This window comes from Contarinia nasturtii, unplaced genomic scaffold, assembly GCF_009176525.2.
Source record: "Contarinia nasturtii isolate CC-2019 unplaced genomic scaffold, AAFC_CNas_1.1 Cnas_scaffold_350, whole genome shotgun sequence".
NCBI lineage: Eukaryota > Metazoa > Arthropoda > Insecta > Diptera > Cecidomyiidae > Contarinia > Contarinia nasturtii.
The window spans coordinates 5,010,459-5,038,360 of NW_022197705.1; the positions used below are offsets into that span (position 1 = coordinate 5,010,459).

Sequence of the window (27,902 nt, forward strand, 5' to 3'; positions counted from 1 at the left end):
CCCACCCTTTCTCATTCGATATCACACTGTGTGAGCTTGTGCGTTTGAATTTCTCTGGAAAGCTCTTGACTCAGTTCATGAAGTGAACAATTCCATTCTGAACAAACAACAGCATACACAAACCCATGAATCAATCACGATTTTTTTTTTGCTTATCAATGCAAAACTCCCCCGTTTTCGTTTTCTTGTGCTCATAGTAATGTCTTTGATTGGGAAAAATCCGAAGAAAACAATAACAATCGAGTATGACTCTTACAAAGTCAAGCGTTCAAAAATAAAGAAAATCGATTAAACGAATACGGACAGAAAGGGGGCGAACAGACAATAAAACTGAAGTCAACTAATTCGATAGTAATTATTGATAATAATGCTTTCTCACACAATGGATAAATTATATTTTGCCCTTTTTTTCTCACTCTTTCTCTCTCCGCGTCTCTCGCTCACTTGATGTGAATGGGTCGAATGACGTAATAGAAAACCGTGCGGCACAACATTTCTAAGCAATCCTGCTGTGTGTGTGTGTTTGTTGTTTCACTTATAGATAACAGCAGCACATTTCTAATTATAGTTTTATATATTTATTTAATCGCACATACAATGTATGTATGTATTGGACGGTAAATACGGTGAACCATGAACCAGCCAAGTGAGAGAAGCAGTGACGGCAACAGCGACGAAACAAAGTTCTTTTAGTGGCTTTGTCTAATGAAAATGGACAAACAAACAATGAAGAAAGAAAAAAAACCAATCCACCACACTAACCGAACACAAAATGGGTTAAAATGGAGAAGAAAATAACAGACCCGAAGTTTGGGTGCGAACGAACAAGCAAACCAAATGAACGATCGAGTGGCAAACAGCAGAAGGAGGACGTTAATGAATAAACCAAAACTTGAAAAATTTAGCGCGCTCACGCTTGCTTTGACTGATTGGCGCCCTCGTTCAAAATGCATTTTTTTCGCTAAGTACATTGTAAACAGCTCATCAATTTCAATGATGCACTTGTATAATTTCTAACATTGCACTACACATGACAATTATATCAGCGTTCGTGTATTCGCACACAAACATATCACACATACACACTTCTGTCAGTCTCTTCACCCCGTTATCTGTCCCACTCTCTTAGTATCGCTCGCTCTCTCTATCTCTCGGCCATCGTTTTGTGTGTCTTCTTCTTCTTTCAATTTATTTTTTCTTCGTTTTATTTTCGTGTTTTGTGCATCGAGTATACGCTGTCGTGTAGAATGCTGTTGTGTAAAAATATTCACTGTAAAACATCACCAATGTAGCACAAGGTAACTCAAATCAATCCGCTATTTTATGCTGTGCAGTATTTTGCAGTAGCTGGCATGCTTCTTTTATGCTTCTCACCGCATAAAAAACACATAGATATGTATATATGCTTTTATTTTGAGGAGGGAGGGGGTTAATGGAAAGAAATCATTGGGATTTTATTTTGTTGAATAGGAATAGTTTTTATTTTGAACACACTCTCAAGCCAAAGACACATTACACCATATGAAAATCGAATATAATATTGTATGCGCAAATACAACCGCTCTTTTCTACAAAGTAGTTTTTTCGGGTGTTTCTATTTTGGCAAATCACGTACTACGTCAACATTCCATTATATCTGCGGCGCGCAACACATTCCCCAGCAATGCAATCAATAACCATAAGTTGTCCATTTCGCACATTGGACCATCATTGGACGATGGCGACAATTCTTATGAGCGCACACAATATTTGTACTCAATTTGACAAATATAACGACCGGAAATGGCAGTTTTCCAATATTGAATTTGATACGATAAAAATGGAAGAGACAGCTTCCGTCTTCTTTCAAATAAAATGCCAAGTGCTTCCACAATTTCCTTGTCGTGCTTCGTGCTTCGTGTGTGTGTGTTTGTTGACTATTTTTTTCATATTTATTTCATGTTGTCTTTTTCTTCTTTGGGGGTAAAAGTTGCGACATTCGATTGTATGAAGTTCTAAATATATAAAAAAAAATGTAATTCACAGAGATGGGGCATGTTTTGATACATGGCAAAATTAATATGAATTTTGTTCGATATCTATTCCGATATGAAAGAAGAAGCCATATACATGATGTGACATTCTTCAAATGCCATGGTTGGCCCGTCTCTGTGCTAGGTTCTGACAGAATATTATGCCGCTTTAATGAATTCTATTTGCGTGGAGCGCGTGTTTGTCGTTTTCATCGTAATTTTTTTTTTTCTTCTTCTTCTTTTATATTTTCATTTTGTTAAAACGAAGCAAAGTATGAGAAAAAAATATTGTTGTTATTGCCTTCAATCGGTTGGCATTTCCAGAGGTTTTCGTTTGTTGCGCGCGGCTGGTCGTTTACATGCCACACACTACATTCGCATATATACATTTTCTCTCTCTCTATCCCTCTTTCCCTTTCACTCTTTTGTATATTATACAGTGATTACAAATTGTATAAAAAAAATACAACACTAAGCACAACTAAAGGAGTCATAAAAAACTGTGTACGGTTTTCAATGTGGTTAGGGTTTTAGTGTAATTGCACAATTTTACTGCTTTTGCTGGTGCCGTCGCCGTCGTTGGTGCTGTTATTGTTGTTGTTATTTGTTAGTTTTGCTGGCGCTCACTTTATCTGCATACAAACATGAAAATGTGTCGATGTCTGTATATGGAAATGCGTGCCTAGTTCATGGCCGTATTGACATGTTTTTTTTTCTTCATTGTTGTTGTTCTCTTCACTCTCTGTTTGTTGTATTATTAGTTGTAGTCTTCGTGTTTTTCTTTATTTCGTACACACTATTCCATCGGTATTTTTGCCAACCACAAATTTTTACTACTTGAGAGTGCGCGCGTTCATCATATTAAATTATGCTGTGCCAAATAGTTTCTTTTTCGTTAGCGCGAGCTAACTTGACTTTGATATTTTTTCTGTTTCTTCTTATGCAAATTATTCGCGAGTGAATATGATTTCATATGATATTTGTTGCTTTTGATAGGCTTCATTCATTTCATTCAATTCGAATTTTGGCTACGTCGAATGAGAAGAAAAAAAATTGCCACTCATTTTTCTTTCAAAGGTGTATGCCATCGAGATATTTCGTTTGTTTGTTTTGACTGTTTTCGGAAGCCCGTTTGCAACACAAATTCTCTCTCTCTCTCTCTCTCTCTCTGTGTCTGTCTGTTTCTGTCTCTGCCTCTCTCTCTTTCTCTGTGCCTCTTGTTCTCGATTAATATCTATTCGCAATTTATTTGTCTGTGATGCTGAACCTCTCTAAAACTCTCTCTGTCGCTTCACATGTACCGAAACATATTTGTTTTTCAAATTTGGGTATGTGCGTGGTTATATTCATTTGACGTATTGTCTTTTGACGTAGTTTGTTTGAGTTATACATATTTTTTTCTTTTTCATTTATTATTTGCCATCGCATTGTTTGCACTTTGAATGAACGATCAACTAAATCGACAATGTATAAGTGTATTCATTGCCGCGATGACATCCGAGCAGTCGGTATTGCGCAATTGTAATATTTTTTTTATTTTGAGTGCACACAATACGCACGCTGTTTGACACCATAAAAATCAAATATTTATATATGTTTAAATATGTTACTTTTTGGTCAGAAATGTTTACTTATCCACGATATATAGTGTGACAACAAAATTGTCTATTTACTTTCGTTTCGGTCAAGTACATTTATAAAGGAAATTATTCCATACATTACATACGTATATACATTCATCTTTTTATGTTTCATTTGTGTCAATATGGAAAATGTTCTTGCGGTAAAGAGATCTAACCGTTTTGTTTATTTATCATGAATGACATTTTAATTTTCGCTTTAGAAAAGACTATGAGAAACGGTTTTCGAATTCCTTTACGCTCACCATCTCACCGCATAACGTGCAGAGATGAACGAGTGCTGCATATGTGTGTATATTTTTTATTGCCTTTAATTTGACGACAATTCCCTTGTGAAAATAAATCGAATCGGAATTGGTCTGTAGTGCGCAACAAAAGCAATAATAAATTGGAATGTTTTGTAAATATAAGGAGACAGAGAGAAAATATGAATTGTTGTCGTAGAGCAGCGAGTAAAATACCAGACCGACCGAACGAATCAACGAAGAAGAAAAAAAAATATTGTACACATCAATGAATTTTGTGTGTGTGTTTTTTTTCGACAAAACATTTCCGTTTCTCAATCGCAAACAACAGAAACCGCGATTCCCTGGAACAGAAATAAAATTGGTGAACAAACGAGCGAAAGAGAGATGGAACGGGAGGTCATAGCCAGCAAAGATAATACGTCGTAGAATAAAAGAGATGGAGTAGTGAATCGTGTGTGTTTGTATGTCAAACACGTCACATTCCGGTCAATGTTTGTGTGCATAAAAACACAACAAGAATGACACCGACAGAGTGAGAGAAAAAACCATACCATATTTTTTTCTGCTGTGCATGCATACCATTGTGACAACAATAACAACGACGAACGGATAGTGATTTTTGCCTCTCTCGTTCAATTCATAATTACCCATTTATAATATGATGCTCTCTTCAACAATACAATCCATTTAAATATCCATACAGATTTCGAGAGAGATACAATGCTTACGAAAAAAAAAACAAATTGAACTGACACGAGTAACTGACGAGAGTAAAGTCAATAACACATTCATTCACTAAATCGCAATCAGAAAGAATCAGCAAGAGAGAAAAAAGCAACAGTCAAAGACGCAAATAGAAAAAAACAATCACACATCAAAGTGATGACAAAAACATAATTTTACGATAAGATTTTGTGTGTGTGTGCGGTTTTATAAATGATCCGTTGAAAAATGATCGATTATCCGACTGAATTAGCTCATTAATTGTTTCACTGCCCACATTCTTGATGATCATTGATTTGATCGTCGAACAAAAAAGAAATCGAAACTTTTTTATCACCAATTTTGAAACTCACCTATAGTACAAAATACAAACTAATCGTTTTCAGTAATTTGCCGTTTTTTTTTTTGAATGAGTGTTGGCCACAAATTGTAATGATTAACATTGAAACTAATTGATAATTAAAGTTTTTCCTCCTTTTTTTCACAATCTAATATCACTCTAGTACACTGTTGCTTTATTGTGTGTAACATTTGATATATATGGAATCGCAACAACGGGCAATTATGCACTGATGATCTTTCGAAATATTTCGGATGAATGCGAATCAAATTAGAAAATTATACCATTTCGACTGTCTATGGCAAAGCTCTCCGATTGGCTTACCGTGCGAATATGTATACATGTATATAAAAATAATATACTTATAGAACATTTGCTTATGAAATGATCGTATGTATACACGCAAAGAGAGAACGAACACGAATAACAACAGCTCACTCACTCGCTCGCTAATTTCAGTAAAATTTCAGTCAGTGTTAAGCTTCTTTGTTACGTACAGGCAAAAAAACAACAAATCTGCCAAATTATTACGCTTATTAAGTTGGTGATTGTAAATTTGCGTGTATTTAACGGCCAACCAGAGAACCATATATCTCTTTGTATATATACATATATCGCCGAAACATGCACACACTGCACACACTTATTTATGACACTCACGAATCGGACCGCCAGTAATAAAGACTGTGTTGTGTTCACACATCACCAATTGATTACACTTTTGCTAACACTCGCTCTCTCTCTCCCACTCTCTCTCTGTTCTTCCGTTTGTTTTATTCTTCGCTCTCTGTCTCGTTCGCTCTGGTTGTTTGCGTCAAAAAGCGAATATAATACACACGATCGAACATTTGCGTTTTTAATCATTATCATTTAATATCAATCGTGCATGAACAAACGAACGGTCGATCGTTCGTTCGTTTGCTACCTCATTCAAACCACTACACACATTCACTCGATCATGTATCGGACTCAAACCAAATTCTCACACAGTACATCCAAAAAACAAAAATTATGAACGCTCAACCACACATGGAAAAGACCAACAGACACACACGTGTGTAACACCAATATGTGCACTTGTTATTCGGTTTCTTCTTCTCATCTTTCAATTCAGTGCCAGTTTTCTTTAATATTATTTTCTTGCATTGCTTTTTATTTCATTCGTATATTTTCTTTAATTAGACATATAATTTCTCTGCATTTCTCTCTATTTCGGACGTTCTAATTGCTGCCCGCTACTTTTTATTTCGATTGGCGAAATCAATATTGTATTTGCATAAGCTCCGGTCCGCAGATAAATCAACACATACACACACGCGATAATTTCAAAATTGATCAAAATCTGTATATGATTGCTGTTGAATGAATGAACAGAAATAAAAAAAAACCAGAGCGAATTATGGAGAAAAAATAAAACGAATGATGAAAGAAAAAATAATAATAATAAGAAAAGAGGTTTTGTTTAGTCTTTCCTCTTTCTGTTGTTTGTCTGCACAGTTTTATTTAGCGGCAGTATACTTTATCTGCAATCGCTGCCGTCGCTGCCATTGTCGCTGTCGCTCTTTTTCCATTTCTTATTTCATTCATTATTGTTATTATTATTAAATTCTTTTTTTTTCGCTCATTTGCCATGCATTAAACATGTGAACACACATTTCACATGGAACGATAACGGTTCGATCACGATATCAACGTCGAATAAGTGAAACGCGTTGTTTTTTATGCATTCGGGGCTAGAGTCAAAACTCTCATTTAATTTGTTTTATTATATTGTTCATATACAAACAAACTGCCCAAGCGAATTAAAGTGATCGCATTTTCCATATGTAAGCGTGTTTTTGTGCGTGAGTATGAATTCTTTATCATCAAACGATGACGATGAAAATAGAATTACGGGTTTTTTGAATGCGTTAGGCAAATAGTTTCCGGGACATCGGCAAAAACAACACGATCAGCAAGTGACTGAAAGTGCTTCTGAAGAATGCACATTTCATTGGCTTTCCATTTATGTTGTTGGTACGGCATATTACAGATTATAAAACTGAAGGCGATAAGAATTTCACATCTCGACAAAATTTCATTTGTGAATAACAAAGTGACAGCGACATTGATAAAAGAAAAGAATGTAAAAGTAAGTTTTAAAAAAACGAGAGAAATGCGAACAAAAATAACTGAAAAAATGCGAGCAGAAAGAGAACGCGAGTAAAAACACACACACACTCGCATTGGTTACATATCATCGTTTATGTGCGAAAAATGAAAACGCGCAAAAAAAAGCACACAACAAGACTAATACACGCACAAAAAGTGGAACGTGTACTTGAAAATCATATTACCGATTGTGTATTTGTCCGTAACACAATCCAATCTCAGCGCATTGAATAACAATCTCCAAATACAACAATGAAAATGCCGAAGATAAGGTGAACGGGTGTGTGTGGAATAAGCAAAATCCGTGTATACTGTATATATATGTGTGTGTGTGTTTTGCTAAAGCCGTCGTTGTTTTCTCTTTGTTTGTCAGCAGCAGCAATATGATGGTGATGATGATGTTTTTTATGTAACGTGTCTGTGCTGTGTGCCTTCTGATGAAAACGGGCGACCATGCAGACAACAACAATTCTGGAGCGTGAGTGCAAGTGAGAATGTTGCGAACGACACAAAACAGTTTACGTACATATTTCGGTGTATCTATGTATGCCATACGAAAATAACAGCAAACATTCATTTCCCGATATATTATATTATATATTTATTAGCATTTACATAAAATATTCCGTCAATGGCAAATACATGTGCAAAATATTAAATTCTCCATCCCGTGTACGAGTCGACTTGAATTTCAAGCTTTCTTGCTTTTTCTGTCGAATAAAAGCCACACACAGTGTGACAGAGTGACGGGCTAATGCGCGCAAGCGAATGAGCGCATCGGTTACGGGAACGCATAGCATGTTATATTTTTTATGATTATTGCAAATGAATAATAATAACGAATAATAACAATAAAAAAATACAAAAGTACGATTACCCGCATTTTGAGAATGCAACAAAACAGAATGAAACTAATGAAAAACACAAACACACACAAATTGCGAATAAAGTACATGAGCCACGCGCCATCCTCTTGAAATTAGGAGCTCTTGGAAATCGTCACACGAGCCAGTCACACTCAATTCGCCATATTTGGGGGGAATTTTTATTAGATTTTTAGTTTGCGGTAATAAAACATTTATTTACATTTCATGCATTCAAGTGGTATTTTTCTCTCTGCACAAAGTATTGATCATGCAAAGTCATTTTAGTTTTAATGCGTGTTCAAATATGGCCTTAATACCCTCTCTTTGTTCTTCCGCCACAGGCGAACCAAAATGAACAAAAAAAAAAGAGAAAAAAGAACTTGTTAGGATCACAATAAAGTGATTTCGATTCTTCATAAAAGTCGAATTAAATTGACGTCGGTCGAAATAAAGGAAATATTCCATTGAAGATACGACATGTACTCTATGTCTTGATTTTTTTGTGTCGATCGAAAATCAAGAGTGATTGAACGTAAATAAACGTTCAATGTATGTACGCAAAAACGAGAAATTGAGGCACAAAAACAAACAAAATCGGTGCCTTTGTTTAACTTCCTTTAATCCGTTCATTTCATTTTCCTTTTGTTGGTGTCAAGAGTTTGACAGCTTAACTTGTACGACAACGATGCAATGTATACACATTCGACCATGCTGAAACAATCAGCGTGATTGTGATTGCGTGGAAAAGCACTTAATACGTGTTAAGTGCTGAGAGGATTTTATTGTCATTTTCTTCAGGCCGACACTTTTTTTATGGCATCTTCTTCATCATCGAAGACGCGAAAATGGTTTTTATACAAAAAGAAAATACAGAGAATAAACGAGAGTGGGAGTATGAGAGTGTGAGAAATGAATAACAAGAAGAAGAAGAAGAAAAATTGGTATATGTGGAGAAAAAAATTACACTTCACACTTTAACGTTTTTCATGGCGCTTCGCATTTATATGTGACACACTCGATAACGAATAAAATGGAGACAATACACAACGAGATGATAAGCGAGAAACGAAACTGTCAACAAAGTAAATAAATTACATTTCATGTATCAATAAATATAGTCACAATTACTGTGCTGTTTTTGTTATTTATGTGTCGTGTGTATCGCGCGCGTGTGTGTGTGTGTGTGTTTGTATGTTTAAGAGTTGAGAGACGACACTTTTGATGGCGCTACAATGTGTGTCTATCGCAATTCAATCGTGTGCTATTTTTTGATTCGTCGCATTAGTTTTTACAAAGTGACATATACACATAGCAACCATAAAATGTAGCGAAAATTGACGTGAACCGTGTTGCACACTCAATCCGTGAATGCAAACTGAAATGCGAAAAATCTTCTTCCCCAATATATTCAACTTCTGACTTAAAGTTTTTCGGTTTCTTTTCAAGTTCCATTTAATGCACACATAAGTGACAAATAAATGCGCTTACTGCGCATTTCAATACTACATAGCAGCAGTAGCAACAACAATAACAGCAACAAAGAAGCGTTTCATTCTAAAATGGAAAAATTCACTTTGAACAACAACAACAGCAGCAGCGAAAAAAAATTTATAAAGAGGCCACTTTTACAGTTTGTTTTCTTTTTATTTCTGTGACTCTTACTGTTGTTGTATTGCAAAATGAACACACCGCCAAGTCATGCTGTAATTGACAGAAAGACTATGGCGCTACCGCCGTTGCCGTTTTGCGCTGCTATTACTAAATAGCACATACACAATGCATTACAAAAAACCTTATATTTATTTATATATTAGATCTATTTTTGCGGACGATGTTTTATTTATTTTTCGGTCGTTTAATTTTATAAAACTTTCGGTGCAAAAAAAAAGAGTCGCGTTTTGGTTTCAATTTGTCGCTTTGTATCAATATATTTATATGCTCCAATTGTATAACTGATTTAGTCGATTTTGTTTCTCTGTGTAATGTGTATGTAGAATTATTCCATGTTTTCTTTGAATATAGTGTGGTTGTTGCCTTAAAATTTAATTTATTGCGCCAATCGCATTTATTTTACAAAATCTGACTCTTTCGTCCCCCGTCTTATTCACAGTGGCTCTCGTTCTCTCCCCTTTTTTCATTCCATTATTTTTCTTTCTCTCTCTCTATTTATCCGTATGCAAGTTTATTTGTTGACTGCGTGCAGAGACTGTGTTGCATTGAGTATGTATAAATGTGTCGTGTCGCGACTAGAGACACTCAGTAAAAGCGCACGGTTGGCCATAGAGCCATAGAGGGACAGAAATGGTGCAATAGAAAGATAGAGTCGATAAATGTGTCGATGCTCTATTTTTGCTTTATTGAGTTTTGTAAGCAAATTGCACATTTTATCATATATTTCATCGTGTATACGAAACGATAAACAAAATTCAATCCCAAACATACAACCACAATTGTTACGTGATTATGGCCCCGTGTGCATGTTTTTTGTTGTTGTTGTTTTGTGCTTTTTTGCGTTTCATTTGCCTTTCTGTGCCACATATTTACGAATATAGCAGTTTCATTCAATGTTTCATACGTCACACCGTCGAACCAATTTCCATTGCAAACACAGAACAAGCGCAACATAACCATCCACTTGACAGACATATACCATATTTCTATCTCTCTCGCCCCTCTTTCATTCTCCGTCTCTCTCACCGTACACACACTGATACTGGGTGATTGATACTGACACTGATACACGTAAAAGATTTCACATTGTATCTTGTTGCTGTACTCCACTCTCTTTACTCCTTCACATTCAACTAATGAACGAAAACCTTCATTTCTATTGCGTATTAATGTTTTGATGTTTATGTTGTTGTTGCTGACTTTTTTTTCGTTTATGTGTTTGTCTTTTCTCGCATGTTAATTTAATGCCTATTTACTAATGCGTAGTAAATACACCTTTTTTCTCTTTATTAGCAGTATGTTTTTGTTTCTCTCTCCCTCTTTTTCGATCGTTTTTTTTAAGCATTAATGGTGAAATTCATCAAACGACGGTGATTGGTGAAAAATTGAAAATGAGCTCAAATTTCATTCATCTACGTACGCGTATTGATCCAAATTATATTTTATCACTTGTATGTCAGCCGCAACATCAAACAAAAAAAGAAGAAAAGACCCAACAAAATCAACCGAAACCTAATACTCTAATAATGTTAATGGAAACAGCCTGAAAAACGCGGCCCAGTAATATTATTTTTTTCTCTCTAACATTGAAGTGAATATTATTACAAAGAGAAAAAAAAATCGAAAATAAATCAACATATAGATCGTTTCACTTATTACATTATTATATTATATCCAATCGATTATTACTAGCATTGAATTCGGTGCACGTTTGGAAATGTATTTGTGTTACTACAACAATTCATGTAAACAAATTAACCACGAAATTGAAACATTCTTCGGAAATCGAATGGTGGATGGGAAATTTGACGGAAATTTCTCTCTTTATCGTTCGCATGCTTGCTTGCTCTCTTTTAACTACACATCTTAATCGAAATTTTCTTGAAAACGCAACTCAATTCTGTTGAAACAAATTTTTGTGTTGCAATGCGTTTTCGGTTTGGGAAGACACCGTGAATTTTTCGATTATATATTTTTGATCGTCTCTCTTTCATTTAAATTATGTTTTGGGCGAATTAACTGCAAAATAGACAAGAATTTGTCGTTACAAATTGGATTTGAATTTGTTTTGGCACATTTCAAGCAGCAACAGTTCAGCAACCAATACTTGTGATGTGTTGGAATTTATTTTCATTCGAGAGAAGAATAAAAAAAAGCACACACGAAACAAAATTAAAAGCGCGAGAGATGTCTTTGAACTGATCTAACAAATGAATTACTCTATTCGTCGATTGTGTTGCTCTTGTTGTTGTGATCGTCGTTGTCGTGGATTCCCTTTTCAATTTCTCTTTCTTTCTGGCGACGTTTTGTTCTCTTCTCGGTGTGAATAGACCAAGGAAAATATGCAAGATTAGCACTATTCTATTTTGGCTATTCGATTTTGTGTTGTCGCTGTTGCGCTATTGTTGCTACTTCATTTTAGACATTCACTGTTTATTTTATCTTTTTATTTTTATTTTGTCAGCCGTGCGCTCCTGTGTCGTGCTCTACATATATTTCATGTTCGTAGTTTTTTCTTGGTTCATCTTTCGCTTGAACGAATCTATTCGCTGTTGCGATAAATAACTGACGATGAAATGCGCATTTGTGTTCGCCAAATGCACATTACCATAGAGCATAGAGAATTTGTTTTTCTCCCCCCTCTCTCGGGACAAGATTAGACAAAATCTTATTTTTAAAACGGCGACATCGTCGCTGTCGTCGTCGTCGTCATCGTCACCGTCGCACATTTCAGTGTGTCTCATTTTTCGAAGTACGTCTCGATTTTTATTCTTGGACCGTTTTCTTTATTTACACTTGTTCTCTGTCTCACATTCTCTATTTACATTTTTGTGAGTGGTTGATGCAATTTATATTGCGATGATGAATTTGTTTTTTTTTTGTATTTGACAAAAATAAATTTGCTCTCAATTGATTGATTCATTGTCGCGCGCATTCACGGCGTCAAAATGACCGACGACCAATTTCTCATTTTTGCATTCAAATTACAATTTGAATCACATCGCAAAATATGCAAACAAAAAGAAAAACATGACATTCACTTAAGATGTAGATGAAAACAACAAAAGAAAAAAAAAAACAACAACCAAAACAAATTCACTGATGTAATTTCATCAGCACATTGCACACACTCGTTGCATTTGACACACAAAAAAATTACAACTATGACATCAATAAATGAAAACATAACTATTTGTTTTTTAACAGATTTATCTTTCATTTTGATAAATTCACTCTCCATTCACAAATAGAAACAAAAAAAATACGGTTCACTTACTCGAGAGAAAAGAAACAGATGTGTGATTTGATATTTCCCGTTTTTCGTCGTTTCAATCTGAAATTTTTCAGCGCACAAAAATATGTTGTGATACGAGTTTGATAAAAAAAAAAGTAACAGTGTTTTGATTGTGGCGTAGTTAACAACCCATAGTCCAATTCGTAACGTCAACGTTTTGTATTAAAACGCGCATTAAAACTCTCGTACGGCCAAGAGTCGGATTGAAGGGATTGTAAGAGCTCGCGCATGCTATGTATATACGTATGTACATGTATGCAATAACACGCTCTATGCACGTTTTAACTACGGTTTGGTTTTTACTATAAACGCTTAATCAACACGATGCGCCACGACGATTTTACGTTTCAAACACTAACACGCTCGCTCGTTTAGTATGTTATTGCGAAAACGCGCGCGTTTTACACATAACGAACTATAGTATAGGCACTGACTTATACACTGACTCGCCCTCGTGCACGCGGCCGTCGAGAGATAACAGAGTTCGTTCAGCAAAATAAAGCTGAAGCAAAATACAGAAAAAAACCTACAACAACATCGTCGACGACGACAAGAATGAAAAAAAAAAAAACAAAAACAACTCTCTCATGCTTGCAGTACGACGGAACTCTATGTGTGTTGTGTTATCGTATGTGTGTGTTTGCATCGATGTGAATCGCGCGCGCGATTCGAGTCTAGCGCAAGCAGCAGTATTCAGACTATGGTCACAAGTCTATACGTAGTTATAGATAGCTAGATATAGAGTGGTACAAGTACATGTTGTCTCGTGTATTGTTCATACAACGTAAAAGCAGTTGTATTTGTAGTATCCACGTTAACGTGGTTTTCTCTATACAATTAGGATGTCGTACTACACACATTTTTCTCTCTTCTTCTTCTTTTTCGTCGTCATCATTGTCTTTCTCTCTCTCTCTCCCTCTCTCGATCTCTCTCTCACTTGGAATATTGGTGTGAGAAATTTTTGCGCAAAAGTGGTATGTGTGTGTTTGTGTGTCTTGTTGTGATGATTGATGTAATTTTTGTAAAATTGTTTTACGACAAAATTATGGCCTATATTGGAAAGTTGCCCCTTGGCTCTGTCTCTCAGTCCCCATATTGAGTCTTTTTTTAAAGCATCGTAGTACGTTTTTTGTGTAGCTGCTTTGGCACTCTCTGTATGTTGCGCGCATCTTATATCATTTCATGCATAGATATAGCATTGAGATCATGAGCCATAGCATATATGCATGATGGATATATAGATATAGAATTATATGGATTGGAATTGGGTGTGTATTGTGTGTGCCATTTTCAATGCCCTGAATAAAACACACCACCGCGACAGTCAAGAGTAAAAAAGCAATAGCACTAGAAATTGTATATAGCATATATCAAGAATGGACAATACAATTAGACGATGAAGAAGACGACGACGACGATGAATACAAGAAAAAAAGTTATACCTAGATAGAGTGGAATGGTGCGACTTTGGTGGTAGTGACGGCAGCGATAAAAACATAGCAGCGCCGCATAGAGCAGCACCAGAAGAAGAAGACGAACAAGAAAAAAAAAGAGAATTGGTAGCAGCCAAAACAAAATTCACACACGAGTCTCACTATAACTCCTTTTATAGAAATATATACGAATCACGCACATAATACACCACAACTACACGAATTAAAGTAGACAAGAATAAAATCGAAAATACAGAACGAATAGAATACGGTGAGCAAAACGAAATCGAGAAAACAACGAATTATATTACAAATATTGTTGTTGTTTTTTGTATGGCATTAATTTATATTCGGCGTAGAATATCACATCAGATGGGCTATATTCTGTATATGCCAAATGTTATACAATAGAATTTTGTGGCATTAGAAGTTTTTCGACCGAACGAACGAATTCTCTCGTCCTCTTTCTCTCTCTCATCTTTCCTCGCATGCCACTCAGCACACGCTACATCATCACCAACCACTACCACTAGATAATTTAACACGCAATAATTATGCAAATAGTTCGCTAAAAACCAAATGGCCAAAATGAATGAATGTTAAGCGCAAATTTAATTCCACCATTAATGGTGACATGTGACCAAAGTTCGATTGTATAATATTATAAGCACACATACACATAACTATATCAGAGTTTAGCTAAGTTTAATCGGTTCCAAAGAAGAAATAAAAAACAAACAAACACGAAAGAACCAAAAACGATTTACGAGAGAAATGAAATCGCATAAAAGCGTGACATCGAAAACAACGCAACAAGGTACTTCATAAAGTGAAACCGTGACAAAAATAATCACGGCCTGCACACCACACTATATTGCATCGCACACCATACAATGTTGCATCATACGCAACATTAAATTCTTAAGAAGAAAAAAAGAAAAAAGAATCAGCATCAAAGACAAAATCAAAATCATCTAAATCGGTAGTTTTAATGCAAGCGAAATACACAAACACACGGATGGAGAAAAAAAAATCATATCTTATTTTTATAATTTGTAAAATATGTTTGTCTTTCGGCGATTTTGAACTCGAATAATAATAAATTTACACCCCCGGAACAGATTTACGAATTTAATCTCTGTTCAAATCACTGCGTCTATTTTTACACATGTCATTCTATCTCGTTTCCACACTCGTACATCGTACACACACCCAATCATAAAAATTGAGTGGCGCTCTAAAACGTGCTTACACGCACTGCATTCATTTTCTTTTTGTTTTGATTTTTATTTCACTTTTAACCTCATTTTCCGCAACAAAAGTTATCATTTCTTTAAATAAATCAGAATAAACGATAATAAAAATTGGATGAAATAATCGAAGAAAATAAACCAAATTTTAAATAAATAATCGCTTCGATGGTACAATTTGGGCAGATGAATATTGGCGCTATTTGCGAATTCATTTCTCTGCCAAACGCAATTTAATTTAAAATACACTACACCATACAAACAAATCACAAATCTTAATAATATCATGGATATTTGGATCAAAAATAAAAATAAATTACTTTCAAATCCAATGCGTTGCGGGCTGGCATTCCAACTATGAATTTTTCTCTCGTACTTGTTCAACGTGCAATCAAAAAATGTAACAATTTACACAAAACACATATTTTTTCTCTTGTTTTTTTTATAAATAAATATTTAAATTAGATTTTAACGAATTTTTACACTCTTCTTTCTTTGCAAAATATTTGGGAGTTGTTGTTGTTGTTTTAGCAATAAAATTTCAATGAATTAAACTTTTTTTTTGTGTGATACGAATTGTTTTTGGTGTGTTCGTTTTGGTGCGCGAACAATACTGTACACGTCTTCTGACTGAATGTTATGTAGCACGACGGCGACGTCGTCGACCATTTTGGATTCTCATCAGCAGCAGCAGCAAACTGCTCGCAGTATAGCATAATAGTGATCAGGCATAAAACGTTGAAGAGAGTAAAAAAAACACACACCACACATACACACTTGCACACAATCAAATCAATGGACGTTTTTTTCTTGTGTGGAAAAGTGCGCGCCAATTGGAAGCGTAACAGAGACGCAAGACTTGGGCTCTTTTATTTTAGTTGTGTATAGTCTGCGGGCAATGGGAAAAACCATTTCGGATATATATATATGGTGAGAAAGAAATACAAAATTACGGGAATAACAAAAATACGTACGCATACATGTGCATACCACATCGCATAAACAAACACATACAGGCGGACGCGCTTATACGATCAGCACCAAAAATATAAACTTATGAATGCCTGTCTGGTTTTGCTGTTTGCGCTCTCTCTCGCTCACTGAGTGTGTGTAAATTGGATGGATGAACGACGACGACGACAATAACAACAACAACAACGACAACGGTGGCGTTGACTTTCTGTTCAACGCTCTTGCGTTTCAGCGCTCGTGTCCAACATGTACTTGACTGACTGAGACTGGGTGTGTGTATGTTTTTGTATTTTTGTTTGGGTAGAAGTCTTGTGAACAGCGTCTGCGTACATTTGAATCCGTGTTTTTTTTTCTCTTCTTTTATTTTGCTCGTCGTCTTTTGCTGTTTTCTTCGTCGTTGTTGTTTTTTTTTTCTCAGCTTTTGCTTTTGCCTCTTAGAATCTACAGCCGCGTCTATGAATGCTCGTTGCTGTTGCCTTTGATGTTGTTGTTGTCGTTATTCTCAATACAATTTTTTTTTTATTTATTCGTTCGCTTCTCGGTCGAGTCGTTGTCTTGGATTTCTTATTCTTGTAATTTTTGTGCGTGATTTTGTATGTACTCAACATGAGTCAACCATTTTTTCCTTCTCTCTATCTGCTCGATGTGTATGATTTAGCACAAATTACAACTTCTGCTGGTATGGAAAGTACACGTTTCGCGCTTCTATCTTTATATGGGAATTATTATTATAGTTCGTTTATATCTTGCCAGCATTTAGCACTCAAAACTGTGCTGTGTTGTTTGTTTGTTTTTATTTTTTCGCTTCTTTGATGAATATGAATGTTTTGTTATTGAATCGAATGTGAATAAGATGGAAAACAACAATATTAATGACAGAAAATTGGATTTCGGCGGTTTGTTTGAAAAACTGAGCAGTCATTCACACCACACACACACACATACAATCATACAAGTATACAACGAACTTGTTCTCTAAATCTCTCTAGCGTTAGCATATTCTCGTTTGCACAATTAACCAGCCAAATCCATGACAGCGAGTTCTTGTTCACAGACAGATTGCGTGCAGGTATTTGTGTTTTTGGTTTGCACGATCAACGTTGTTGTTGTCGTCGTCGTCGATTGCATGCATCGCGCTGCTAAGCAAAAGAAAAAGAAAAAGACCACGAGGAAAGATAAAATGAATAAGTGAATGAGAATTGAAGTTTGAAAATGTTTGGTGCGAAAGAGAAAACGTTAACACAAAAAGCGCAATATACAGAACGAAAATGTGTGAATGATGAAAGTCCAATATGCACGCGTGCCCATCGCTCTCTATCTTGCATTCACATTAGATCGGAAATACGAAGAGTAAAAGAGATGCAGAGAGAGGGAGAGAGAGCGAGCAAAAATATGAATATATAGGCCCTTGCAATCATGAAATATAAATATAGAAACAAGTATATTCGGAATCCGGCTCAATGAACGAATGAATGGAAACGAGAAAAACATGCATGCCAAACAGGCAAAAACAAAACATCATCATCATCATTTGCTAACCATACATCGTAACGGATTAGAGCGCGCGTGAGCGCTCACTCGCCCGCGTCCGCGCCCGCCCGTTTGTCTCATTCGTTCTGTTTGTGTGATGACAAGCTGTTTTGAGTCATCGTCATTGTGGTCGTCGTTTTTGTTTTGCTATGTGCATATGAATGAACAGTTGGCTCGAAAAGTGATTATCAAGAAAATCGAATTATTGCAATTTTTCACATGGATAACATTGGATTCCTTCTCGGTCCGTTGCGTGTTTCGCGCTTATTCATGCAATTCACACACTTACATCGACAAAAAAAAAGACGAACAACAAAACAACATCACATTATAATCCAAAGAGCATGGCATGGAAATTTGAAAGATGGACTGAATTTTCTGTATACGTTTCATCTGTTTTCATCGTTGAATATGGCGACAACAATTCATATTATACACATATATTGTTCTTCTTTGTCGAACAAGCAACATCTGGCTATAACCAGAAGTCTTTCGTTTGCCAATTAGAATAAATGTGCGCCATGCCAAAAATTGGAAACGTGATCAGCGTACGTAAGACAAACACAAGATACTGAATGAACATAATCGTGGTAAGATAAGAGAAAAAAAGACGAGAAAAAAGAACGGCAAGTGTTCGACTAACTGTCGAAAATCATCATTACATCTGCTGAACGAAACGACACGAATCGAAATTCTTCATCGCGAAAAACCATACGTTGTCCGCTTATTTCATCATTATGACTACGGGGAGACTATATGTAGGTGTCATCTTTTTTTTTGTATTTTTATTCTTCATGTAAATGGTTTTCTTTGCAAGTGGATGGAGAAGAAAAGAATAGGAAAGGAGACGAATGATGTAAAAAAGATAGAGCGTACGACAGATGAATATAAAAAAACTCCCTGTTGAACTGTTTAAACTTGAAGATGTGCGATATACAGGTATAATTTGGATTTGGGCACCGAACAAATTGGGGAACAAACTTTTGAAAACAAAACAAATAAAAAAAAAATTGAATGAAAAACGAGAGAGAGACAAATAATGTAAGTTAAAAGATAGCCGCCACTCTCCAGAGACAAAACAAACAAAAATGCATGAAAATATGACGCAAATAATAAAAAAAGCACCACAGAGAGATATTTACCATCGCGCTATAGAATTTTATAGCTTAAACTTGAGTCAAAAAATAATAATAGAAGAAATCATCGTGAAAAATGGCACCGAATGAGAAGAAAAATAAAGTTAAAGAATCAAAAGGCATTAGTAAAGAACGACAGCTGCACTATATCGATACAAACAACGAAAACAGAATCGACGAAAAATGTACGCAATTATTCATTTTCATATAATCCCTTTTTGTTGAGACCCCAGTCTTGTGTTTTTTTTTACTCTCCCACTCACACGTTGCGTACACATCACGTTGCCATGATTCATTCGTCCAATGAGAAGTAATAACAACAACGGCAGCAGCAGCAACAACAGCAATCCAGTGCATTCGTAAGCAAAACATACAAAATTGTATCGAGAGAAGTAAACAACAAAATGAAAATGCAAAACAAAAACAACCGCAACGGCAGCACCAACCACTGAATCAATGCTATTTCGACCGAGAATTATATTAAAAGAGAAAAGGAAAAGCAACAACAACAGCAAAACAATAAAAACAAGTGAAAAAAAAAACTCCGTCGAAACTGCAACAACAACCCGAATAATGTAGTGTAACACACATAAAAATATCTGCATTCGTGTCATTTCATCTTTTGTCTAAGTCATTTATAATTTTATTGCTGGCTGTGAATGCTGGTTGTTTATTTTTTGCATTTTGTTGTGTTACTGTTGTCGTTGCCGTTGTTGTCGCTGACGTTGTTGTTGTTTTCGTCTTTCAGTTTTATAGCTTGCTTGGTACGAGCGCAACGCAATTATACGGTGCACTCACTAGATGATTCTGTTTTTTCATCCACCACATCGACATATTAGTAGTATTGCAAACCGAGCGCGCGTTCACTCACTCAATTTGCATTACACATTCCAATTGTTTTGTTATTTTGTATTCGCTCCGTCGTATACGTCTATAGATATATATATATATAGATATTTCAATGGCCATGCCCAATGCATAGCATGCTGTAAAAGCGCAAATGAGCGCCCGCACATCCGCTCCTTCACATCTCTCGAATTTACTATAAAAATTTTCATTCATAATCGATATCAAAATATAAACTTCGTAGTATTCCACCACATGCACGTTTGAGTGCTCGAGCGTTTGCGTGCACATGGATCACCACACCAGTATACGATTTTGTGCATACATGCACAATGTTGGAAATGGCGCATGGAGCAGAGAGTGAGAGCAAATGAAAAATGATGATGGTTAAAGCGCATATCACGCTGCATACCATGCGATATACGATATGCATATATGTTATAGAGAATATTTTTTAAATATATATATTTTCGGTTGGCTCACACACACTGCAACCGCATGGAAAAGAGACACAGACACACACACTGAATAGCATAGTATACTGCATTGGGTGCGCACAATGCATTCGCCTTTTTATTCAATTTTGTAAACATTGCTCGCGTTCAGTTGGGCTCGAGAATGAACGAACGAACGAAATGCGTCGCAAAACACAAATACCAATACAAATGGGAAACATAATACACGTGTATCGTGTATGTTATGATGTATTCGAGAGACCACAGTTGCGTCCACATTCAATTGCATATTTACTACGGAGACCCGAAGGCAGAGTGTAAATAAAACACGAGGTTCCCATGCTTGTTTGATGTTGCCTTCTCTCTCTCTCTCTCGCTCGATCTATTGATATAATACGGCGCAATGTGGACTATGCGTCAAAACATGCAATGCACATTATTTCTTTTTACGCTCAAATGGATTTACTACACGCATGCATCAAATTCGTTTACAACGATACGGGACAGCGTATAGCACAACACACATGGGAACACGTTTCGATGCACCAAAACATGCGGACACTCACGTACACTGTATTCGCTATCTCGCTCTATTTCAATTTCCGATTTTAATGGATGAACAAAATATATCTATACACAACACACGTTCATCGTACAAACGAAAACAACGTGGTTTGTAACGATGACGATGCATTCAACGCTGCATTTCTCGCTCTCCTTCGTTCTATCTCTTTCTCTCTTTCTCTATTTTTACGTTTGTTTTGATTACTTCATTCTATTGCATTTCTATATTTATAAATTATGCTCGCTTTTACGATTTTACGAATAAACATTTTGCGATTTTGTAAAGACGTAAAAGTTTTTACTTTGTACAAATTTATTTGTTTTATTTTTTTTTCTGGTTTAATGTATTTTTGTCAAATTGTATAGCATCGAATAAAAGATAGAAAATACACGTGGTGAAACGTTTTTTTAATTTTTCAATTTAAACAATACATTTTCACTCATTTTCCAATAGTCTTTTTAGTTTAAATCAAAATTTTACACTCAAGCGTTCCATGCAGTGCCATCTTTGTGTCAACATCGCAACTAAATATTGTGGAATTTAATTGAAAATTTCAAATTTTATCGTTTTGCTTTTGTTATACAAAGGAGTTAGTTTTTTCTGGCGATTTTGCTTGTTTTAGTTTACTCTTTTGACTTATTTGTTCATATTCTTAATATAAATGTAAATATATTTGAAAACTCATTAGTAAAGATCATTCATATAGTCAGCGGTGTAGATAAAAGACTGTTTGACTGGTTTAACTTTCAGGCGAATGTAATTATTTGCATTAAAAACTGTAAATATAAGATGTTTAGAGCAAAAACAGTATGTCGCATTTCATCTCTTGCTTTCACTAACGGGAATTTCTGTGAGCAAGTGAAGGAGGTTTCATATATGAATATGTCACATCGTAAATGTAAATGAAGTAAGCATATACACAATAAACTTCTGTAGGTAAGTTCGAAACAAAAGTGGCCATATAGATTAAAATTTAGCGAATGTTCTCTAAGAGAATTCTCTTTCGCTGAATGTTTAATTCCTCTTATATTCTCACATCTTAAAAAAGCAAACACAACTCATGATGACTCTACACATTGATCAAAGAAGTTTATCAATAAAAGATTACTTTTTGGAATAATTTTTCGTGTGCACTTGAATACTTGCAAAATTATTGATGTTATGTTAATATATTTTTGCCTGTCCCCTGACCCCTGATGACCATAAATGGTGTCATTTTATGATTAATATGTTTGTCTGTTTTTAAAAAATTTGACTGTGTCAATTGAATAAGAATCATTATTGACAAAAATTATATGCATGTAAGATTCGTCGAAATAAAATATTCGGAAAATACGACCGAGTGAACAAATATTGAAATGGACGGTGCGCGAAAACGACTTGTGAATAAATAGCATAAGGTGAAAGTGGTTGTGTAATTGTTTTCGATATAAAATCTCAAATCATCGATTTTCGGCCAAAATAATTTATTTATTTGCTTTGTAATTTTGACATGAAATCTGAAATTGAAACTCGCGTAAAATGGTATAGTCACATAATTTATATAGAAAATCGACAGATTGGCGTAATATTAAGTACAGGAAGAGAGTTTTAAATTTACACGTTAGATAAATTCAAGTGTCTATATTATTTTGAGTGGATTTTTTTTTCGGTCAAGAAGTTATTAACCGCTTGAGCATTTAAGTGCTCACACGTAAAAATACCAAAACGATTGTTTTTGTTGTTGTTTCTCCGGCAGGATGCTTCTTATCGCAAATCACCAATTAACTAATGTTTTTTTTTTCAATGTCGCCAATTCATACACACCACTTTTTTATGAGTTGATTAACTTGTGTTCAGTTAATGGCACGGGCGATTATAAATATAAAGCGCTTTTACTGTTTTTCCTTTTAGTCGTGTTTAATAAATGATAATGTAAAGATTTCAAAATTCAAGGTGATTGTTTAAGAACGTGAATGAATTCATCATAAATGAATAAACTGTATTCATTACAAATAAAATTGTGAACAGTTTTCGAACAATCGAAAACCAAACAAATAGACTTCATGAATAAATGTAAAATTTGCAAGTGTTCATTGAATTGAGTGTTTTATTTATTCTCACATTGATGTTAGTGATTCTGAAGTGATAGGTACCATTTTATAAAACTAACGTTTATTCTGCAGCATTTGTGATTGCTTGCTTCGTGCCAATAAAATTCCCCGATTGTTTTAATTTATATTAGAAGTCGTGACCTGCGACGTCTCTTAAAAGCGATTATGTTTGTCTATTATCGGTTGTCGATTGACGTAGTTGTGTTTGCGTTATTATCATCGTCGTGTGTTTTGACATTGCCAATCGAAAATGAATCATTAGACTTGATAATATTGCACAATAATGATATGCACGCGCATTTTGAACAAAGTGATGCATCAACTGGAAAATGTCAAACTTACGATGCTCAAGCAAATAAATGTTACGGCGGATTTGCGCGTGTATCACATTTGGTTAAAGCATTCCGTGCAGAAGCCGAAACTGGCGGTCCGCCCGTTTTATATTTAAATGGTATTTGCACACAGATTTGAGTGGTATTTTTGGAATCACATTTAAATGATTTTAAATATTTATTAGCCGGAGACACGTACGCTGGTACACCATGGTTTTCGATATTTAAACATAAAATTTCGTCCGAATTTATGAATATTCTCAAACCGGATGCAATGGTGAGTAGCTAAGTGACTAAATAAAAATTATTATTGATTTTGTTTTTTCAATTTACCAGAGTCTTGGGAATCATGAGTTTGATTTGGGTGTCGAAGGTCTTGAACCGTTTTTGAAAGAAGTTAAATTTCCAGTGCTTGCGGCAAATATAAATAACAAAGACGATCACCCGTTATGGCAAACTGGTTCGTTGAAAAAATGCATCGTTTTCAATGTGGAAGGACACAAAGTTGGTGTCATTGGCTACTTAACGCCAGAAACAAAAAGTCTTGCAATGAAAAATGATGTTGAATTTATTTCTGAAATCGATGCAATCAAGTGAGTGTACACAAAATGCAACTGCTTATTTCGAGATTCTTTAATTCATGACTGATTCATAATAGCAAAGAAGCAGAAGCACTGAATAATGTTGGTGTGAAAATCATAATTGCATTGGGACACTCAGGCTACGAAGTGGATAAGCAGATTGCCAAAAATTGTCCACTTGTTGATGTTGTTGTTGGTGGTCACACACATACATTTTTGTATTCCGGCTGGCAACCGGATATAGAGAAAATTGAAGGTCCATATCCGACAATTGTGGTTCAAGACAGCGGAAAGAAAGTGCCAGTCGTTCAGGCATACGCATTTACCAAATACATGGGAATTTTAAGACTAAAAGTGAGTGAAACGAATATTTTAACATGAACTTTCGGCCAAATGTTAAAAAGATATATATAAATTCCAAACACCCCTTTTACAGTTTGACGATGGTGGAAATGTCATGAGTTGGAGTGGTCAACCAATTTTACTCGACAGCACGATACCACAAGATCCCGAAGTAGTTGAGCTAGAGAATGTTTATAGGCCACAAGTGGAGGAAATTTTGGAGAAAGTGATTGGCGTGACAAAAGTGCGTTTGGATGGTTGGAGTTGCCGAATTACCGAATGTAATGTAGGCAATTTGATTACCGATGCTGTTGTAAATACAAGAATAAGGCAACATATTGGAGCAGATCTTACAGATGCACCAATAGCGCTCGTAGCAAGCGGTGACATACGAGCATCGGCCAAAATTGGCAATTTAACACAATTCGATCTGGGTACAATCCTTCCGTATGAAAACCGATTGGTGGTGGTCAACATAACGGGATATATGTTGCGACAGGTACTTGAGCATTCAGTTAAAAGGTAATTTACTGTATTCATGTTAAAATTAATAAACTGTTAATTTAACTGTTATGTTAACTGTTAATTTAACTGTTAAAATACAGGTACACCGAAGTCAGTCCACCAGGAGAATTTTTACAAGTTTCTGGCTTACGCGTGGTTTACAATATAACAAGGACATCTTGTAATCGAGTTGAATCTATAAAAGTTCTATGTTCAAGCTGCCAAGTTCCGATTTATCAGGATCTCGAGCCAAATCATGTATATGGCGTTATTGTTTCATCATTCGTATATGAGGGCGGTGATGGTTTCACTATGTTTCATGTAAGTGCCGAAATTTTGAGGTGTAATATTGAATAAATCACTGATTTTTATTTCGATTTATAGGGCTTACAATCAAATTACCTAAATACTACGATTCAAGAGGCTGTACTGTCATATATCCAGAAGACTGGAGTCGTATATCCATCAGTGATGGGACGCATTCAAGTCTATAAAAATTGATTTGTAGTTTATTGCCTAAAACATATTCAAGCGAATTTTTTTAAGGAAACAATTCTGTGGATGACTTGAAAGGAAGATATTCTGAATAATTTATTCAAACGATCAATCTCAAAATATATTATTATAGCTAAAAAATCCTATAATGACATGGGATCCCTTTGATGATGAGGATCATTTTGGAAGAAAAAGTTTATTATCTCTTGTGGCATCCCAAAGTAATGAGTGAAACTCATTTAATGCATTATTATTTAATCATATTCAAAACTCAATTTATTTTCCTTTTAAAAGTTATTTCATCACAATGCTTGCTTTGTTTGAAAAACGATGTTCAAGATGTAAAAAGAAGGTAAAAAATAAAGGAAGAAAAGTTTTTTTTTTCAAACGTGTCTTAATTCAACGATTTATTACACAGAAAAGCTAACAAAAAGGCAGGAAATGAAAGCCAATATAAGTAGAGCTATGCTAAACATATAACCACTTTGAGATTCCCGCGTATTACTAGAACTACAATAGTATTCATCACAACTTGCTTGTATATAATCGTCGTACTCTTTCTTCACATCACTCCAATTGCACAAACCTTTATCGCACCAGTCAAACTCGATTAGATCTTCATTTAAGAAAAATCGAACCTTTTCCTGTTCAATGTCATTTGGGCAATTATATTTCACAGCGGCGAAATTGGCGGCTAGTGGAGCAATATTGCTTAAACGCCATTTTCGTGTAGACATGCTGTAATAGTTACTGGCCCGAAGTGAATCAGCGTCGCTGAATGCCTTGAGAGCAGTCAGTAACAAGAGTAAACTGGATGAATGTGTGACATATACCACCGCCTTTGGTTCATCATTATTTCCAATATGATTTAACATGTCGTTTACCAAACTACATACCAATCGTTCATTTGTCTTAATTCCATAGCCGCTTTCATAGTATTTTCGAAGTTCCTCTATATATTCAAGTTCGTGAATTTGCGATGGTGTAAATGCTGAACACCATGCACTCGTGGCTTTCGGATTCCATGCATGTTCGTATATGCACATGTCATACACGTCGAGAATTTGTGTGATTTTTAGGGGACATCCAAATCCAAGTCGTTCCGAAACGTCAATCGCCAGTTGCGTCATGATATTTGATCTCAAATATTTTCGATATTCTGATTGATTGCCGGTGATTTTCTCTTCGTTTGATGCACAAAATTTGTATGGCTGAAGATAAAGGGGAGTTGAATGAGTTACAAATGCTGAATTTCAATAGTTTGATTCATACTTTGAGCAATTTAACATTCTCACTTTGAGGTGGCACGTTGATATATTGATGTGCATTTGAACCGAAAAGACCTAAGGATTAAAAATTTCAATGAAATTCACTGCTGAACTTGCATATCGACCAACTTCGCAATTTACCTTCGACAAAAGCTTTAAAACTTGCTTCGGTACGTTGAACGTCTGTATAACGGAATAAATATTTTTGTTTGTTATAATTATCTTCAAAAATATTTGGAAGAAATTGGCGATATCGTGCCGCGATCAATTTGATGTCATTCCACCCTATTTAAAAAAAATCGAAAGCGAAAAAAAAATATTATCAGTTTAATGTAAAGCCACAGCTGAGTTTTGCTCATTATCACCTTGTGTCGTAAGGTGTTCGTCATACTCTTTCGTTATATTCCTGTGTAAAAAGTAAATCAATGTCAATGTCACAGTGATTAAGATAAGATATCTATTAACATAGTATGTGTGAGCACTCTACATCAATGTACACATATCAAAACCATAATGAAAAGCTATTCACCAATTCCATTGCCATTCTCTCAATAAATCCAAGTCAGCTTCACACATTGCACCGAATGCAATCGTGGAATTGCTTTTTTTGTAATTTGCAATAATTTCAGTTCTCAAATTTTCCAATTGACTAAGTCGATCCATTTCTTTAGCTGAATAAACAAAAAAAAAACAAACAATGTAGCAATCAAATTGAAATGCGTAACATGTTTTCAACCTTTTGGTAAGCGTGCTCCGTGACGGATATACAGCCAAATTTTAACTGGATCACAATCTAATTTCAAACGAAAATAAGTCAACAACTTTGATAAAAAAATCTTCCAATTGCATTTTCATGGAAAATTACTCACTTGCCACTTGAAATTGTTTGCCAATTTCTTTGCGTCTCATTGTGAAATACGGTGTTTTTGTCGAGAAAAATGAGGTTTGTGAACGCACATAATCAAAACTATAACAATATTGATGACAATATCCATCTTTTTTTTCTCCTTTTACAATAAATGCCGTTATAAATATGAATAAAATTGAAAAATTCATGACTTTTCCATATAAAAATACTGATCTTGTTGACGTCTAAAACTGAAACGTTGTTCGGCATGAATTGAGAAGAGATGACTGACGTATTTAAGATTTGG

The 27,902-nt window shown here is 35.2% G+C and overlaps 3 protein-coding genes across 15 annotated transcripts in view; 1 reads left to right on the forward strand and 2 right to left on the reverse strand.

The window, feature by feature from the left end:
• LOC116338347 (homeobox protein 5) overlaps nt 1-16,281 on the reverse strand; it is a 41,268-nt gene extending 24,987 nt beyond the window's left edge. For 6 of the 13 annotated variants that reach the window (XM_031763541.1, XM_031763540.1, XM_031763537.1 and 3 more), the window contains exon 1: nt 15,950-16,281. The gene's annotated coding sequence lies outside the window, so the exon portion shown is untranslated. Of the gene's footprint in view, nt 1-4,976; nt 5,203-12,928; nt 13,129-15,949 lie in introns of those variants that run through there. The other 7 variants (XM_031763544.1, XM_031763543.1, XM_031763542.1 and 4 more) reach the window with 5 other exon arrangements.
• Nucleotides 16,282-23,065: 6,784 nt separating this feature from the next.
• Nucleotides 23,066-25,878, forward strand: LOC116338288 (protein 5NUC-like). Its single transcript, XM_031763429.1, has 8 exons — nt 23,066-23,264; nt 23,358-23,677; nt 23,744-23,835; nt 23,895-24,151; nt 24,217-24,493; nt 24,576-25,003; nt 25,087-25,306; nt 25,370-25,878. The coding sequence occupies exons 2-8, from the start codon at nt 23,392-23,394 to the stop codon at nt 25,484-25,486; spliced, it is 1,677 nt and encodes a 558-aa protein (XP_031619289.1). The 5' UTR covers nt 23,066-23,264; nt 23,358-23,391; the 3' UTR covers nt 25,487-25,878.
• On the reverse strand, nt 25,875-27,897 carry LOC116338289 (multiple inositol polyphosphate phosphatase 1-like). Its single transcript, XM_031763430.1, has 7 exons — nt 27,618-27,897; nt 27,485-27,541; nt 27,278-27,419; nt 27,114-27,154; nt 26,890-27,033; nt 26,753-26,823; nt 25,875-26,691 (listed from the first exon to the last, which is right to left on the reverse strand). Exons 1-7 carry the CDS (start codon nt 27,802-27,804, stop codon nt 25,891-25,893), a joined length of 1,443 nt encoding a protein of 480 aa, XP_031619290.1. The 5' UTR covers nt 27,805-27,897; the 3' UTR covers nt 25,875-25,890.
• Nucleotides 27,898-27,902: the final 5 nt, after the last annotated feature.